This window comes from Perognathus longimembris, chromosome 1, assembly GCF_023159225.1.
Source record: "Perognathus longimembris pacificus isolate PPM17 chromosome 1, ASM2315922v1, whole genome shotgun sequence".
In the NCBI taxonomy this organism is placed as follows: Eukaryota; Metazoa; Chordata; class Mammalia; order Rodentia; family Heteromyidae; genus Perognathus; species Perognathus longimembris.
The window spans coordinates 59773730-59788125 of NC_063161.1; the positions used below are offsets into that span (position 1 = coordinate 59773730).

At 39.3% G+C, this 14396-nt stretch overlaps 1 protein-coding gene across 11 annotated transcripts in view; it reads right to left on the reverse strand.

Annotated features, from left to right (window-relative positions):
- Positions 1–14396, reverse strand: part of Pphln1 (periphilin 1) — an 84878-nt gene that overhangs the window by 40642 nt on the left and 29840 nt on the right. For 7 of the 11 annotated variants that reach the window (XM_048366183.1, XM_048366159.1, XM_048366116.1 and 4 more), the window contains 2 exons: positions 7941–8152; positions 2197–2253 (listed from right to left, as the gene is read on the reverse strand). In XM_048366183.1, the coding sequence (XP_048222140.1) occupies positions 2197–2253; positions 7941–8152 (269 nt within the window). The remainder of the gene's footprint in view (positions 1–2196; positions 2254–7940; positions 8153–14396) is intronic. The other 4 variants (XM_048366132.1, XM_048366175.1, XM_048366108.1 and 1 more) reach the window with 1 other exon arrangement.

Consider the following 14396-nt stretch of genomic DNA (forward strand, 5'->3'; position numbering starts at 1 on the left):
GAAATTTAAATTTAAAAATACAGTATTAAGGGCTGGGAATGTGGCTTAGTGGTACCGTGCTTGCCTAGCATGCATGAAGCCCTGGGTTTGATTCCTCAGCATCACATAAACAGAAAAAGCCAGAAGTGGTGCTGTGGCTCAAGTGACAGAGTGCTATCCTTGAGCAAAAAGACACCAGAGACAGTGCTCAGCCCCGCCCCCCCCCCCGAGTTCAAGCCCCAGGACTGGGGAAAAAAAAAAGCAGTATTAATTTAGCAAGTTCAAAAACCACCAAGAAAACATGTTTAAAGAGAATTCTAAAAAGCAGTAACTGAACATTTCACATATAATCATCTGTTTTTTGTCTTTTCTCCTGTCAGATGTGGGGCTTGAACTCAGGGCCTGGGCACTGTCCCTGAGCCTCTTTGTGCTCAAGGCTGGCACTCTATCACTTGAGCCTCAACTCAAGATTTCTGAGTGGTTAATTGGAGATAAGAGTCTCACAAGGAATCTCACAAAAACTTTTCTGCCCGGGCAGGCTTCGAACCGTGATCTTGAGATCTCAGCCTCCTGAGTAGCTAGGATTAACGGCATAAGTCACTGACTCGTCTTCTCTTAACTGCTGTAAAAACTAAAAATATTACTAATAGAAGAAAGGAGAGCGGCACCAGGCTTGAAGTCACATAAAAGATGGTCAAGTCTGAAAAGTAGTTTATGGCCAGGAGAGCAGACAAGTGCAAAAGCAGAGACCAAAGGATGTCAAGACTGAGGCAAAGCCAGCTTCAGTTTAAATGTCTCTTAATTTAAGCTCTTCTTCACCAAAGCCAAGATAGGTAAGGGCAAGGGTGAATAAAAACCTCATTCCAGTATACCAAGGCCCAGCCCACTAGACCAGTGGTTCTCATCAAGGACAGTTAAGTACTTCCCACCTCCAGACACTGGGCAATGTGTGAGGTATTCTATGCTGTCATCAATGAAAGACTGCCACTGGCACAGACCATGTACAGGCAGGATGACACTAAACATCCTGTTATGGAGGACACCCCCGCCCCCACAAAGAATAATCCAACTCAAATGTTAATCTTTCTGGAACTGAGAACTCTGCTTTACAATAAGCAATCCAATATTGAAGCTTCAAATCTTTTAAAAAATATATAACATAGAATCTTCAGGTAACATGATCCTGGTACCATAAAAGGATTTCACATTAAGCAGGTTTAAAAGTTCCTAGGAACCTTATGGCAAAGAACATAATTTAGCCATCCCTTATTACACTTCCCTTGTATATGACAAGTTCTACCTTATATTACCATAATCTACCCCAAGACACCAAAAGCTCCTAAAGGAAATAATTTATGCTAAGTTATTTATAAATGGCTATGGCCTACTTAGCTTAACAAAAGCAAGGGGCTAGCAATAGAGCCTGTTTAGCAAGTACTAGGCATTGAATTCAAACCTCAAAACAGGGGGAAGAGGTGGGGGCTAGGTACTGACTGAATCTGATTTTTCTACCCTTATCCCCCATCAATACTCAAATGAGCAATTCCTTGAAAGAAGATGAGGCATTAGATCAATAAGCATTGCAATGTCAAGTCTAGCACAAGTGCATCAGTTAAATACAGGAGAAGGGAAAATCTGTCACACAAGCAGCTGTTAAATCTTTTATGCAGCACTTCCCTTTACAAACAGGACACATCAATACTGTAGTTGTGACAAGTATGGTCCCAAAGTGTAAGTCTTAGGGCCTTTCCTGATTTCAGAGGCTAAAAGTCTAATTTAAGCAGGTACCAACCAAACAGTAAGCAGAAGCAAAGGAACACTGAAGGACAAGGCAGGTGGTTCAACATGTATCCACATATATCCTTTTATACCTACTACATGAATGTGAGGAGCAGAAGAGAAGCAGAAAGAAGTTGACAAAGATGGCAACCTAAGAGCACAGAGAAGGAACAGAAAGAACTCCCTTGATCCTGCCAGCCAAGTAACCTATCCATTCTACCAATCTCCAGACCAGGAATGGCTAACCCAGATGATGAACCCATGTATCCTCCCAGATCCTACTACCTTATCTACTACTATACTGCTATCCAACTCTAACAACAGACTAGTCAAAAGTTTTATATATTTTTTTCCCTATTTTCATAACTTCTATCAATTCCAGACCCCCTCCCCATTCCCTTTCAAACTCCCAAATCAAAAGTCTAGCTCAAAACTCACCTCTTTCTGGATTTCCTTCACTCTGTCGTTTGTAGGAGGCACCAGCACGCACAGGTTCTAGGAAAGGTGGGCAGGGAGGAATTAACACCAGCACCTCTGTGCCCAGGAGGGACAAGGTAAGACCCCCTAGAAGTAGGAGCTATGAGAACAGGAACTTCCAAGCATCTGCGGATGATCCCTCAACTCTTTTATACTCTGCCTTTGAGCTAGGTTGTAAGAGGAGACAATCTCTACCTGATGTGTGAGAGAGCAGATATATACCCTATAGTATACTTTTGTAGCACACTGAGATAGCTATTCAGAGAAGCAGACATAGGACCAGCTCTGAAAAACTGTCCTATTATGAAAGAAATTAACATTTACACACATTAATAAACAAAAGGTAGAAAAACAGGCTACCCATCTGTGACTTCCTCAATCTGCCTAGAAACGAATCCTATCACAAAAAGAGAAACTTAATTGGCATCCCAAGTGGAAACTCTCACAGGTTGCCAACTCTTCTGGGATGAATTCTTGAGATCACCTAGACTTGATCTGCATAACAAGAAAACCCTTTATTTCTGTGCATTCTTCCCCTTCTATAGCTGGCTTATACCAGCACCAAAGCACCAAGCCTCTACTTCAGTTCTATACAAGCTTTAATCACCTGAACTTCTCAGCCTTTCATTTTCTTAGAATCTCAAGCATGCATACATAATCATAATAAATTCGTATTTCTTCTTCTTGTTGGATTTGTCTACTGTCCATTTATTTCAGACTCAATTTCTAAACCATTACATGGTGAAGATAAAATTTGTAAACTCCCCTACAAAGGTCAAAAGCTAACTAGGAGTGTTAAAATGAAGCTGATCAAGGACAAAGGGGGCAAAAGGGAATGAGAAAAGGACTACAGTAAGATAAAGACTTTTGAGTAGACAAGGACCATATCTTATTCATCATTGCAGGTGCCTAGTATAATCTGTTTCATGAAGTTTCCACTTAAAGAACTGGTAATGAATTTCACACACACTCACACACACACACACACACACAGAGTCAGTAGTGAAAAAAGGAATCAACACTACAACTCAGGAATATCACTGGGAAAGTTTTCCAATACTCATTCTGACTTGCTCCCAAATAATGTACTAATAAATCTAGCTGTGTTTATTCAAACTGTCATGCACAGATTTCAAAACAAATCCACATCTATCTTGGTTGAGTCCCTAATTTTCCCTTATTTGGAATCTTAAAACACTTGCTACTGTCTCTTGCTTATACATTTAACAACACAGAGGAAATCAGTTTTCTCAACAGACTGAATATATTAGGCCGGACACACAGTATCTTTTTAACAGGCTAACTCCTTACCAGTTATTGCAAATGTTTCTACCAGGGATCCCAAACTGCCTATTTTACTTTTATTGATTTAAAAAAAAAAAGGAAAAACATTCCACAACTTTTCTGAATTGTTTTGGCAGTGTCAGCAATCTGCCTTCAAATATGTTGCAAATTTTGCAATTATTGCCTTGTGACTTTTGCAAGAACGTTATTGAGAACCAGTACCATATTGTCATTATCACTGGTCTCTATTGCCAGGCAAGGTTTTCTTCCTCCAGAGCAGCTCATTTGTTTTCATTTGCTTTACAAGGTGTAATATGAAAATTATCCCTGCTCCTTTTCTGTTACATTGGCTAAATAAAATAGTTCACCTAGAGCTGCTCAGTGAGTAAGAAACATTTACTTCCTACATTATTTATTCTTCTATGTTCCTAGTGTTTTCTTATGTACATAAAATTCATTTGATTTCATTTTATCCAATGTTTGTTAAGTCATCTCAAATTCTTTTTCAAATCAACTCAGTAGATAGAAGTGATATTGTACCATGGGTACCAGCACCAGAGTTTAACTCATAGCAACCAAATACACTGTTATCCATCCCTTTATCTTAGTCCATGATAGCGCACAAAATCAACATGATGAAGTATTTACTCCACCAGTCTTTTTAACTCTGAGGAGTCAATTTATCAACACACCACTGGAGACATTTAGAAATCTTTATTCCTAATTTGAAGAGACATTGTAGTCGTTATTACATTTAATTACAAATTCCCATTTCAGGTTGCAGTTAAAAAGGAAAAGACTATTTAGTTACCTTCTAACAAACTAGTTAGCCCAGAAGAACTTCAGAATCTTGAACAGTAGTACTTACCATTAATTGAATTTTTTTTGGTAACACACTTAATAGTAATAAATGTACTGTGTAGTTTATCCCAAAAAGTTTCCAATCACTAACTCAGTAAAACTGCAGATTTCATAATTGTCTTTTCATAAAAGAGATTTTGGTATTTGGTCTTCATATCCATGTTTCTCAGTTTTCTATCACTGTGACAAAATACTTGATAACTTATGCACAGGAAAAGCTTACTTTGGCTCATGGGTAGGAAGTTTCAGTCCGTGGTCACTAGGCCCCAAAGCTTGTGATAGCTAACAGCAGGGGGTAGAGGTGGCCTGCATACCTCTTGACAGGAGGAACAGCAGGAAGAGGCCCCAGTTGCAATATACTCTTCAAAGCCACACTCCTAAGAATGTAAGGTCCTTCAACTAGCCCTCACCTCTTAAAGGGCCCACCACCTCCTAATAGGGCCATAGGCCAAACCCAATGCCTCTGTATTCTACGTTGGACCCCCTTACCTCTTTCCTGTAGCTTTTCTGTTGGTTTTTTGTTTTTAAATGTAGGTGTTTCTCCTTACTTCAACCCTGAAGCTTCTGTGACTAGGCTTCAACCAACATAATGAATTTAAGTGTTTAAGCCTGTCTCTCAAGCTGTTCTACAGTTAACTAAGAGAATGCTACTCACCTATTTAGCCAGGACCTCAAATTCATGTCACACATGATTGTATAGGCAAACCCTAACTTTCTCTGCTTAAAAGGTTAAAAGTAGCTCAAAATACTGCTGTTTTTAAAGTCAGTTGCTGCTATACAGAGAGCTCTAAATCAGGATAAGAGAAACCAAAAGAGAAAAATACCAAAAGTAGTACCATGGTAATAGAAATTCATGTCTACACACTGACTGAGTTGAAGTAGAAAAAGCAAAACGGAATTTCAAATTTATGCTGTTTCTGACTTAACATGGCCAACTCAGTTTTTCTACTTTATGGTGATGGACTAGCCATAGCCATTGGGTGGAAAAGATAAATTTTGGAACTCTCAATGCTGAACAAAGGGAGAAAACTACATTTCCCAATCAGCTACCTCAATCACAATCATAAACCACCAAAACTATACAGTGGATTGAATTGCTAAATGATAACATTAAGTGGGTTAGGTATATTACATGCATTGTCAACATAATATTTCCCACTTATGATGGGGTTTTCTAAGTCAAGGAGCATCTATCTTGGTTCTGTATTCTAGCTTTAAATAATTTTTCCTATTGAGATAAAATACAAAACTGTAGAAATAGCTTAATGTTCTAATAAACATTCAAGAAGTTTGGGTGTGGCTGGGGATATGGCCTAGTGGCAAGAGTGCCTGCCTCATATACATGAGGCCCTGAGTTCGATTCCCCAGCACCACATATACAGAAAATGGCCAGAAGTGGCGCTGTGGCTCAAGTGGCAGAGTGCTAGCCTTGAGCAAAAAGAAGCCAGGGACAGTGCTCAGGCCCTGAGTCCAAGCCCCAGGACTGGCCAAAAAAAAAAAGAAGTTTGGGAAGAATTTAACCATATTTGACATAATGGCAAATCAAACATGATCTTTCAAAAATACCCTTTCGGGCTGGGGATATAGCCTAGTGGCAAGAGTGCCTGTCTCGGATACACGAGGCTCTAGGTTCGATTCCCCAGCACCACATATACAGAAAACGGCCAGAAGCGGCGCTGTGGCTCAAGTGGCAGAGTGCTAGCCTTGAGCACGAAGAAGCCAGGGACAGTGCTCAGGCCCGGAGTCCAAGGCCCAGGACTGGCCAAAAAAAAAAAAAAAAATACCCTTTCTTCTTGATGTGTATTTTCCTGCTAAAAACAAAGATAAACAACCAGAGACAAGCAATTCCATTAGCTACTATTCATTATTGAGAACTGACAAAGGAAGAAAAGATACCGCAGAGGAGAAAAGAGCAATTATCATTTAAGATGAAATTGGAAACCATGCATTGAAAAGTACCAAACTCTTAGTACAGTGCTCTGCAAACATGGACAAAGCAAACTTTTGAATTTAAGACTTCACAACACACATAATAGTCATATCTCCTTTAACAGCTGAAGCTTTAAAACATTTTAAGAAAAAAGAGTAATTATAATATAAATAAATGGGGCTGGGAATGTGGCTTAGTGGTGGAATGCTTGCCTAGCATGCATGAAGCCCTCGGTTCAATTCCTCAGTACCATATAAACAGAAAAGGCTGGAAGTGGTGCTGTGGCTCAAGTGGTAGAGTGCTAGCCTTAAGCAAAAGAAGCTCCGGGAAGGTACTCAGGCCCTGAGTTCAAGCCCCAGGACTGGCAAAAACAAACAACAACGGGCTGGGGATATGGCCCAGTGGCAAGAGTGGTTGCCTCTAATACATGAAGCCCTGGGTTCAATTCCCCAGCACCACATATACAGAAAACTGCCAGAAGTGGCGCTGTGGCTCAAGTGGCAGAGTGCTAGCCTTGAGCAAAAAGAAGCCAGGGACAGTGCTCAGGCCCTGAGTCCAAGACCCAGGACTGGCAAAAAAACAAACAAACAAACAAAAACAAACAACAACAAAAAATCCTGATAAATGTATGCTAGATATAAGAATATAGGAAGTCACTGTGCAGTAGGCAAGGGCTACTGAATTATAACCATGAATTGAAAACTACAGCACATGAACTACCCTAGACTTTTCTGATTTTAATATTTTGGCTTATAATTCTTTCAACTTTGGTTACACTTCTGCAATGCAGAAATCCATAAAAACAGATGTCAACTCTTCTGTTTCTCCATCTCTAGGGTGAGAATTAATTTCTCACCTTGACATGTTCATGTCATGTTAATTTATTTATTATGTATCATTTTGTGCATCCAAATTTTATCTTATACATAGTAACATTGATTTTCAAAAAGAGTATTAGCTAGGAAAATAAACATACATAAGCCACCTACATACACATGTTCCTAGACAAAGACATACTTGTATTTAACAAAGTTCTCTGAATCTTGAAGACATGAGTAATTGTTTTGTGAGTGAGTTTGACAGCATATGGCAAAGTCTAGAAATACGAATTCTTGTTCTAGAAAAGGTATGCCCTACTCATTTATTCTAAAACACAGAAAGCAACTTAGGGTGACATGGTACATTTGCACAGAATGCCCGTGGGATGGAAAAGAATGAATCTACGGGTAGGTTTTAGCTCCAAATTCAACAATACTATTCTATGTTATTTAGAGATGACTGATAACCTGAATGAAAACCATACCATCAAATATATGGGTATTACCTACTGACCAAAGGCTAAAAAAGCTGGAGGCATAAGAACTACCAGAAACCATAGGAGAACTTAACTTTCACACTTCATCACCAAGCTCTCTTTTACATACTGACAATTTAAACAAAATACCACAAAGATTTCACATATTTGGGGGAAAAAAATCTGTGCGTATGCATTTTTGTTGGGTTTGAATTTTTTTTTAAAAAAAGAAACAAGTAAAACTAAAAGGAAGATAGTAGGTCTTAGAGCAAAGTGAGGCAATGTGACTCAGTGTACTTTCACTGGTGAAGATGGTTAAGTATTAAATGTACCTACTTCTATGCTGAGACTGGTGGAATGAATACGGCTTGCTCCGTTCTGGAGAGTAGCCTCTGCTGCTGACACTGGAGCCAGATCTGCTGTGTGGAGAGTCCTTTCGACCTCCAGGTGACTCTCTGAAAAATGGAGGCTCCCTTTTATGGGGAGAACGGTCCCTCGAATAATGGGAAGAGTAGAAACTTTTTCTTCTAAAACCATCTCTTGTGTCCCTGGGGAAAAAAAGGAAAATTAATTACACCTTCTACCCAATATATACAAACAAAATGGCCAAATTTCCAGTTATAAATGACCCTCTCTGTTGTAGTGTTGGTTCCCCATTTTCTACTAACACCACCTGTTGAAGTAAGTTAACAAAGTAAAACTGATGAGATACAACTTATAATGCACCACTTTTCATATATGGAGTAGAGCCAGGTTTTGGAGTACAAAAGTTATTTTATCATAGCAAGTATGAAGTATGAACTGTCCATCACTATAGACTGTCTACTTCTCTTGCCATCAATGAACCGCACAACTATACTCTAACACCAAAGAATGCCAAAGACTTCCCAAGTCAAAGTTTTCTTGGCCTATTATTGCTTTCTAAATATAGCACAAATTGATCATTCCCTTATCTGAGAAGCTCCTAAGTCTGAAATTTATTCAGTATTAACATAATGCTAAGAACATTCAATGAGTAACTTTTATGCAAATATTCTAAGTTTAAAAAAAGTAACTCTCTAAAACTCAGGTCATAAACAGTTCAGAAAAAGGATACATACTCTGTATCTAGTACTTTTGCTCGCAGTGGTATAGAGTTTGGCAATGTCTCTATATCTACAAGATTTCTGGGTTGTCGTGGACTGGGGCACTGGTACATGGTGACGACAGAGGCTGGTTAACCAACTCTACAATGCCCAGGATCCCTGGCTAAACAGACCACATACAAAAAAACTATCTACTGCCAAATGTTAAGAAATTTTATTTTACTGCTAAGTTTTTGTTCCCTGAATCTGCCCACCCCTAAAAATCACCTCTACAAATCTCCACTTTCAAACTTAAGAATTCTTTTCTTATTTTAGGTTAGTCTTCATTTAATTCATTTGTATATTTCACCACATAAATATAAATGTGGTTGATTATGAAGTTTCATGAGTGTGTAGAATATATTCCAAGATGCCTTCTTTTTTTTTTTGGATATTTTTTTCTTATTTATTGTCAAAGTGATGTACAGAGAGGTTAAAGTTTCATACATTAGGCCTGGGTACATTTCTTGTACTGTTTGTTACCTCCTCCCTCATTCCCCGCTCCCCCATCCCCCTTTCCCTCTCCCCTCATGAGTTATTCAGTTGGTTTATACCAAATGAAACTTAAGAATTCTTTATTGAGCACTATCAATTCAAAGCATCAAGGAAGCCCTACTATCAAAACTTTATACAGCAAAAGCCATTCATAGAACAAATAAAAATTACCCAAATTATCAAGATATAAAACCCTACTAAATGAACACTCAAACAGGTTATAACTCATTTAACAAATGTACCTTTGTATTAAAGTTAAAGAATATTAAAGAATGCTGAGGCAAACCAATGACAAGGAATTTCTTTTCTTTCCCTTCCTTTTCATCTTTCATTTTAAAACAATTTCCAATGCTATCATGCTGTTCATTATACACTATGTAGAAAATGAATTAATATAACTTGTAGGCATGGACATGAGGAAGAAACAGAAAGTAAAGGAAGGATGACACTGTCCAAAAAAGAAATGGTAACCCCTTTGTATACCTTAATAACAACAACAACAACAAAAGTGCTTAAAAATACTTCCAGTGCTTCCTGGCTACTCAGGTGGTTGAGATTTGAGGATCATGGTTCAAAGCCAGCAGAGACAGAAAAATCTATGAGACTCTTATCTCCAATTAACCACCAAAAAGCCATAAATGAAGCTGTGGTTCAAGTGGCAGAGCACTAGCCTAGAGAGAAAGATAGACAGACAGACAGCTAGATTAGGGACAGTGTCCTGGCCTTGAGATCAAGTCCTAGGCCCAGAAAAAAAAAATCCAGTGTTGGGAATCAAATGCAAAGTCTTAAGCATAACAAGCTCTACTACTGAGCTATAGAACCCCAGTTTGTGACATGAATTACAAAAGTTCAAAAATTATTTCAGTATCTTGGTTAATTGTTACTCCACAAGAAGGCTATTATCCTACAAGTTCAGCTCAACTCTAGCTAATTAATTCCCAACATATATGGCTCCTACAGACACAAGTTTTCTTGGGAAAATGAAAATGGCTAAAATGCATTTATGATAAATGAGCTCATACAAAATATTACTGAAGTATTGGGCTGGGAATATGGCCTAGTGGCAAGAGTGCTTGCCCTCGTATACATGAAGCCCTGGGTTCGATTCCCCAGCACCACATATATAGGAAATGGCCAGAAGTGGCGCTGTGGCTCAAGTTGGCAGAGTGCTAGCCTTGAGCATAAAGAAGCCAGGGACAGTGCTCAGGCCCTGAGTTCAAGCCCCAGGACTGGCAAAAAATAAAAATAAAAAAAATAAGTGGAGGTCTTCCGAATACAAGCATACTTTCTCCTCTTCCTGTGGAAAATATTACTAAGGTATTGAAAAATTATAATATTGCCCAATCTATTCATGAAAATGACAGTAGTCTTACTAGCCTAGCAACCCTGGCTAGCTAGTGCTACATATGCATTCAACAGGTTGAAGGAACGATAGGAGGTGCTAAGGACTAAATGAGGAACAGAACCAGAAGACAAACTGACATTAAACAAGCATACATAAAACATGTGAATTGGTATAGGGAGACAAGCTAAGAGTTTACTTTGTTCAGGGAAGAAACAGTAGTAGCCTACATGGAGTCACATAACATATCTTTTAGACACAATGGGATATGCTAAGTATCTGACTAAAAAATCATGAAAGACAAGCCAAGCGCCAGTAGCTCATGACTGTAGTGATTACAGTCTGAGGTGCCCAGGCAGTTCAAGCCTCATGACCAACCAAAAAAAATTTTTTTAAATCATGACTAAGATATCAAACTGATCCCTAGAATTATTAGTACATGGATTAATGAAATTAGAAATCTGATCTGAAAAAAATGAAGATGGGGTGAAAGACCTGCATTTAGAAGGATATGAGTTCTTTAATGTCTACATAAGCAGCTAGAGACATTGTTTGCCAGTTCAGAGAGATTTTTGGAATACCAACATAAATTTGTAAATAATCAGTATTTAAACTTATGAGTACAGATGAAAAAAGGAATAAAACAGGAAAAAGTCCAGAAAGTACAGGTTAAAAAAAATTCAAAGAAACAGGCTGTCAAAGAAAAGTGCAAGGGCTGGGAATATGACCTAGTGGTAGAGTGCTTGCCTCGTATACAAGAAGCCCTGGGTTCGATTCCTCAGCACCACAAAAACAGAAAAAGCTGGAAGTGGTGCTGTGGCTCAAGTGGTAGAGTACTATCCTTGAACAAAAGAAGCTCAGGGACAGTGCCCAGGTCCTGAATTCAAGTCCCAGGAATGGAAAAAATAAAAAGAAAATAAGAGACTTTGTGCACTGAAATTAAATGAGCTATTACTGATATCTAGTTCAGTGGATAGAGGGCTAGCCCATTCAAAGACTGCCAGTCTTCTTCCTCTTTCCAAAAGAGCAAAACGTTCAACTGCCGTTCCTAATCACAACACCAGATGGCAGTAAAATCAAAGCACAGTTGACTGAATTGAGTAGCCAGCGCCACCAGACATTGGGAAAACATGACAGATTTTAATGGGAGAGAATAATGTCTCTTTTCTTCTTCATATCAACTTCTGCTACTGCCTACCAGCCTAATAAAATCATCACAAGTAAGGATCAATATCAGTTATGTTTTTATATCATATCTATAAAGAATTACCTTGGCTCTATGGAAGCTTAGTTTCTACAGTAAGACACGGTGGGGCTCCTGTGGCCTACCTCCGACAGCTAGGCCTCATTTCCTAACATTTCTAAGAGCTTCCCAAAATGGTGACCACAGCTTGGTATCAAACTTACAACACAAACAAAAACTTTCCACCTCTGAGTTCCAAAAGATTCAAGTCCATCTCATAAGGCAAATACATTCAATCTATGTCCAAGATAGTGTAGAACAGTTCCAATGTTGTTCAAAACATCAACTCCAAAGTCTCTTCTGAGACTCAAGGCAAACTCTTAGCTTTGAGCTCTTGTATAATTTTTAAAGCAAGTTACATTTCCAACATACAATGGCACAAAGTAAACATTTCTCTTCCAAAACAGAGAAATAGGCAAATAAGGAAAGACCGAGCCAAACTAAGACCAAAAACCAACGGGGCAAACTTTAAACCCTGTAATTACATGTCCAGCACCTAGGGCAAGTACTGTTGAGTTTTGAGCTTGAAAGGGAATTGAGCAGCCCTGCTTCTATTCCTTACTACTATGGTTCGCAGCACCTCTCTAGTGTAAGAAAAAAGTAGTCTTTTCTGTCAAACTAAAGTGCTTCTGTTTTGTATACTGATAGTCTTTGGTATGGATTTTATATTTCTGGGAATTATTTGCTGCTTGTGAACAGCTAGCCAGGTTAAGGAGATAAATCTTATATTGAATGAGTTAAAATAATAAATTGTAACTACTAAGTGTGCTGTTTGTTAAAAAGAGAAATCTTGGGCTGGGGATATGGCCTAGTGGCAAGAGAGCCTGCCTCGTATACATGAGGCCCTGAATTCGATTCCCCAGCACCACATATACAGAAAATGGCCAGAAGTGGCGCTGTGGTTCAAGTGGCAGAGTGCTAGCCTTGAGCAAAAGGAAGCCAGGGACAGTGCTCAGGCCCTGAGTCCAAGGCCCAGGACTGGCAAAAAAAAAAAAAGAGAGAAATCTTTATCAATAGAATTAAAAGGAATATTAGTGGGAGCTTCCCCACTGACCTAGTCAACCTCTCCCCCACCCCACCCCCTATCTCACTCCCAGACAGGAATAAAAAAATGGCCCCCTTTTTAACTTTGGTAATCAATTGTACTTAGACTGTAAGCCTAACTCCTTGACAAGGAGGAGGGACAGTTTGGATTGGGATAAAAGCCTAGCAAACTGCCCTGAACAGTGTACTTGCCTAGCTCTCTGGGTAGAGCTGTTAGGTCTGCCTGGAGAACAGCCGCTCCCCCCCTTAAAATGGCATTGTACCCTTTTGCACAAAAGTGAATTGCCTTGACAAGATTTTCTGTATCTCTAGTATGGACTCATTTCTGACACAAAAGAATCATGTACTTCTAACACTAGGGTTGGCTTTTGCTCACTGTTAGTAGAAATTGAACATTTCTAGTGTCTCCAACTTCCTTGGGTCTTTATACAGATATTTAGGCCTCACCCTTTGCACTCTCAGAGACTACCTGGAGAAACTTCAACCCTATTACACATTGCCTGGCTACCAATTTTTTCTTTAAAACCTAGATGGAAGATTCCATGACCCCTAACTCTTGCATTTGGGATGCCTGCAAAACCAGCACCATAGGACTGACACCAACATCCCCCAACTAGGCCTTCTAGGATCTCAACTGTGTAACAGCCTCTCAGTACCTAAGGGCTGGGGCACAGTGAAATGAATCCAGGGGAAACAACTTAGTAGGAAGCACTACACTAACAAGCTCACCAAGGGGGAGAGTTTCCTCATCAAAGAATTACAAATGGGGCTGGGAATATGGCCTAGAGGTAGAGTGCTTGCCTCATATACATGAAGCCCTGGGTTAGATTCCTCAGCACCACACATATAGAAAAGGCCAGAAGTGGCACTGTGGCTCAAGTGGTAGAGTGATAACCTACGCAAAAAGAAGCCAGGGACAGTGCTCAGGCCCCTGAGTTTAAGTTCCAGTACTGGCAAAAATAAAAATAAAAATAAATTACAAATGAATTCAATGGACTATACTTAAGAACTAGCAATGGGGTGGAGTCCAGCCAATTCCTGAGATTCCCTAAAGGCATTTTTCCTGTTGTTACAGAGCAAAATACTTGACTACTTTTTAATGGCCCAATCATTTCAAGTAACTACCCTTTCAAAGGCCCCAACTTTACATTCATTTCTTTTCTGGTCAAAGTACAAGCCTTCTTACTCTGCTTTTTGCACAGTTCTTCCAGCAAACTTGATTAGAAATAGCTTGCAATAAATATGCCACAGCAAGAATGCCTGAATGATTTGAAACTTCAATCAGATTAATTTATCATCACCTTTAAACTCAGCCTCACAACAGTCAGAGGACACATCCAAAATGTAGAAGTTCTTTGCCACAGCAAGATACCAAAGGCCTCTAGTTCAATTCCTGCTAAAGTGTGGAGTGCTATTTGAAACCTCAAGAGCAGTCTTTTAGTAGTGTGGATTGAGCTGAGCTCCCAACAGAATCCCACATGAAAAACATCCATTTCTGCTTCTCCAACCTGTTTCTCTCATCATTTCTAAGAGCTCAAACCACA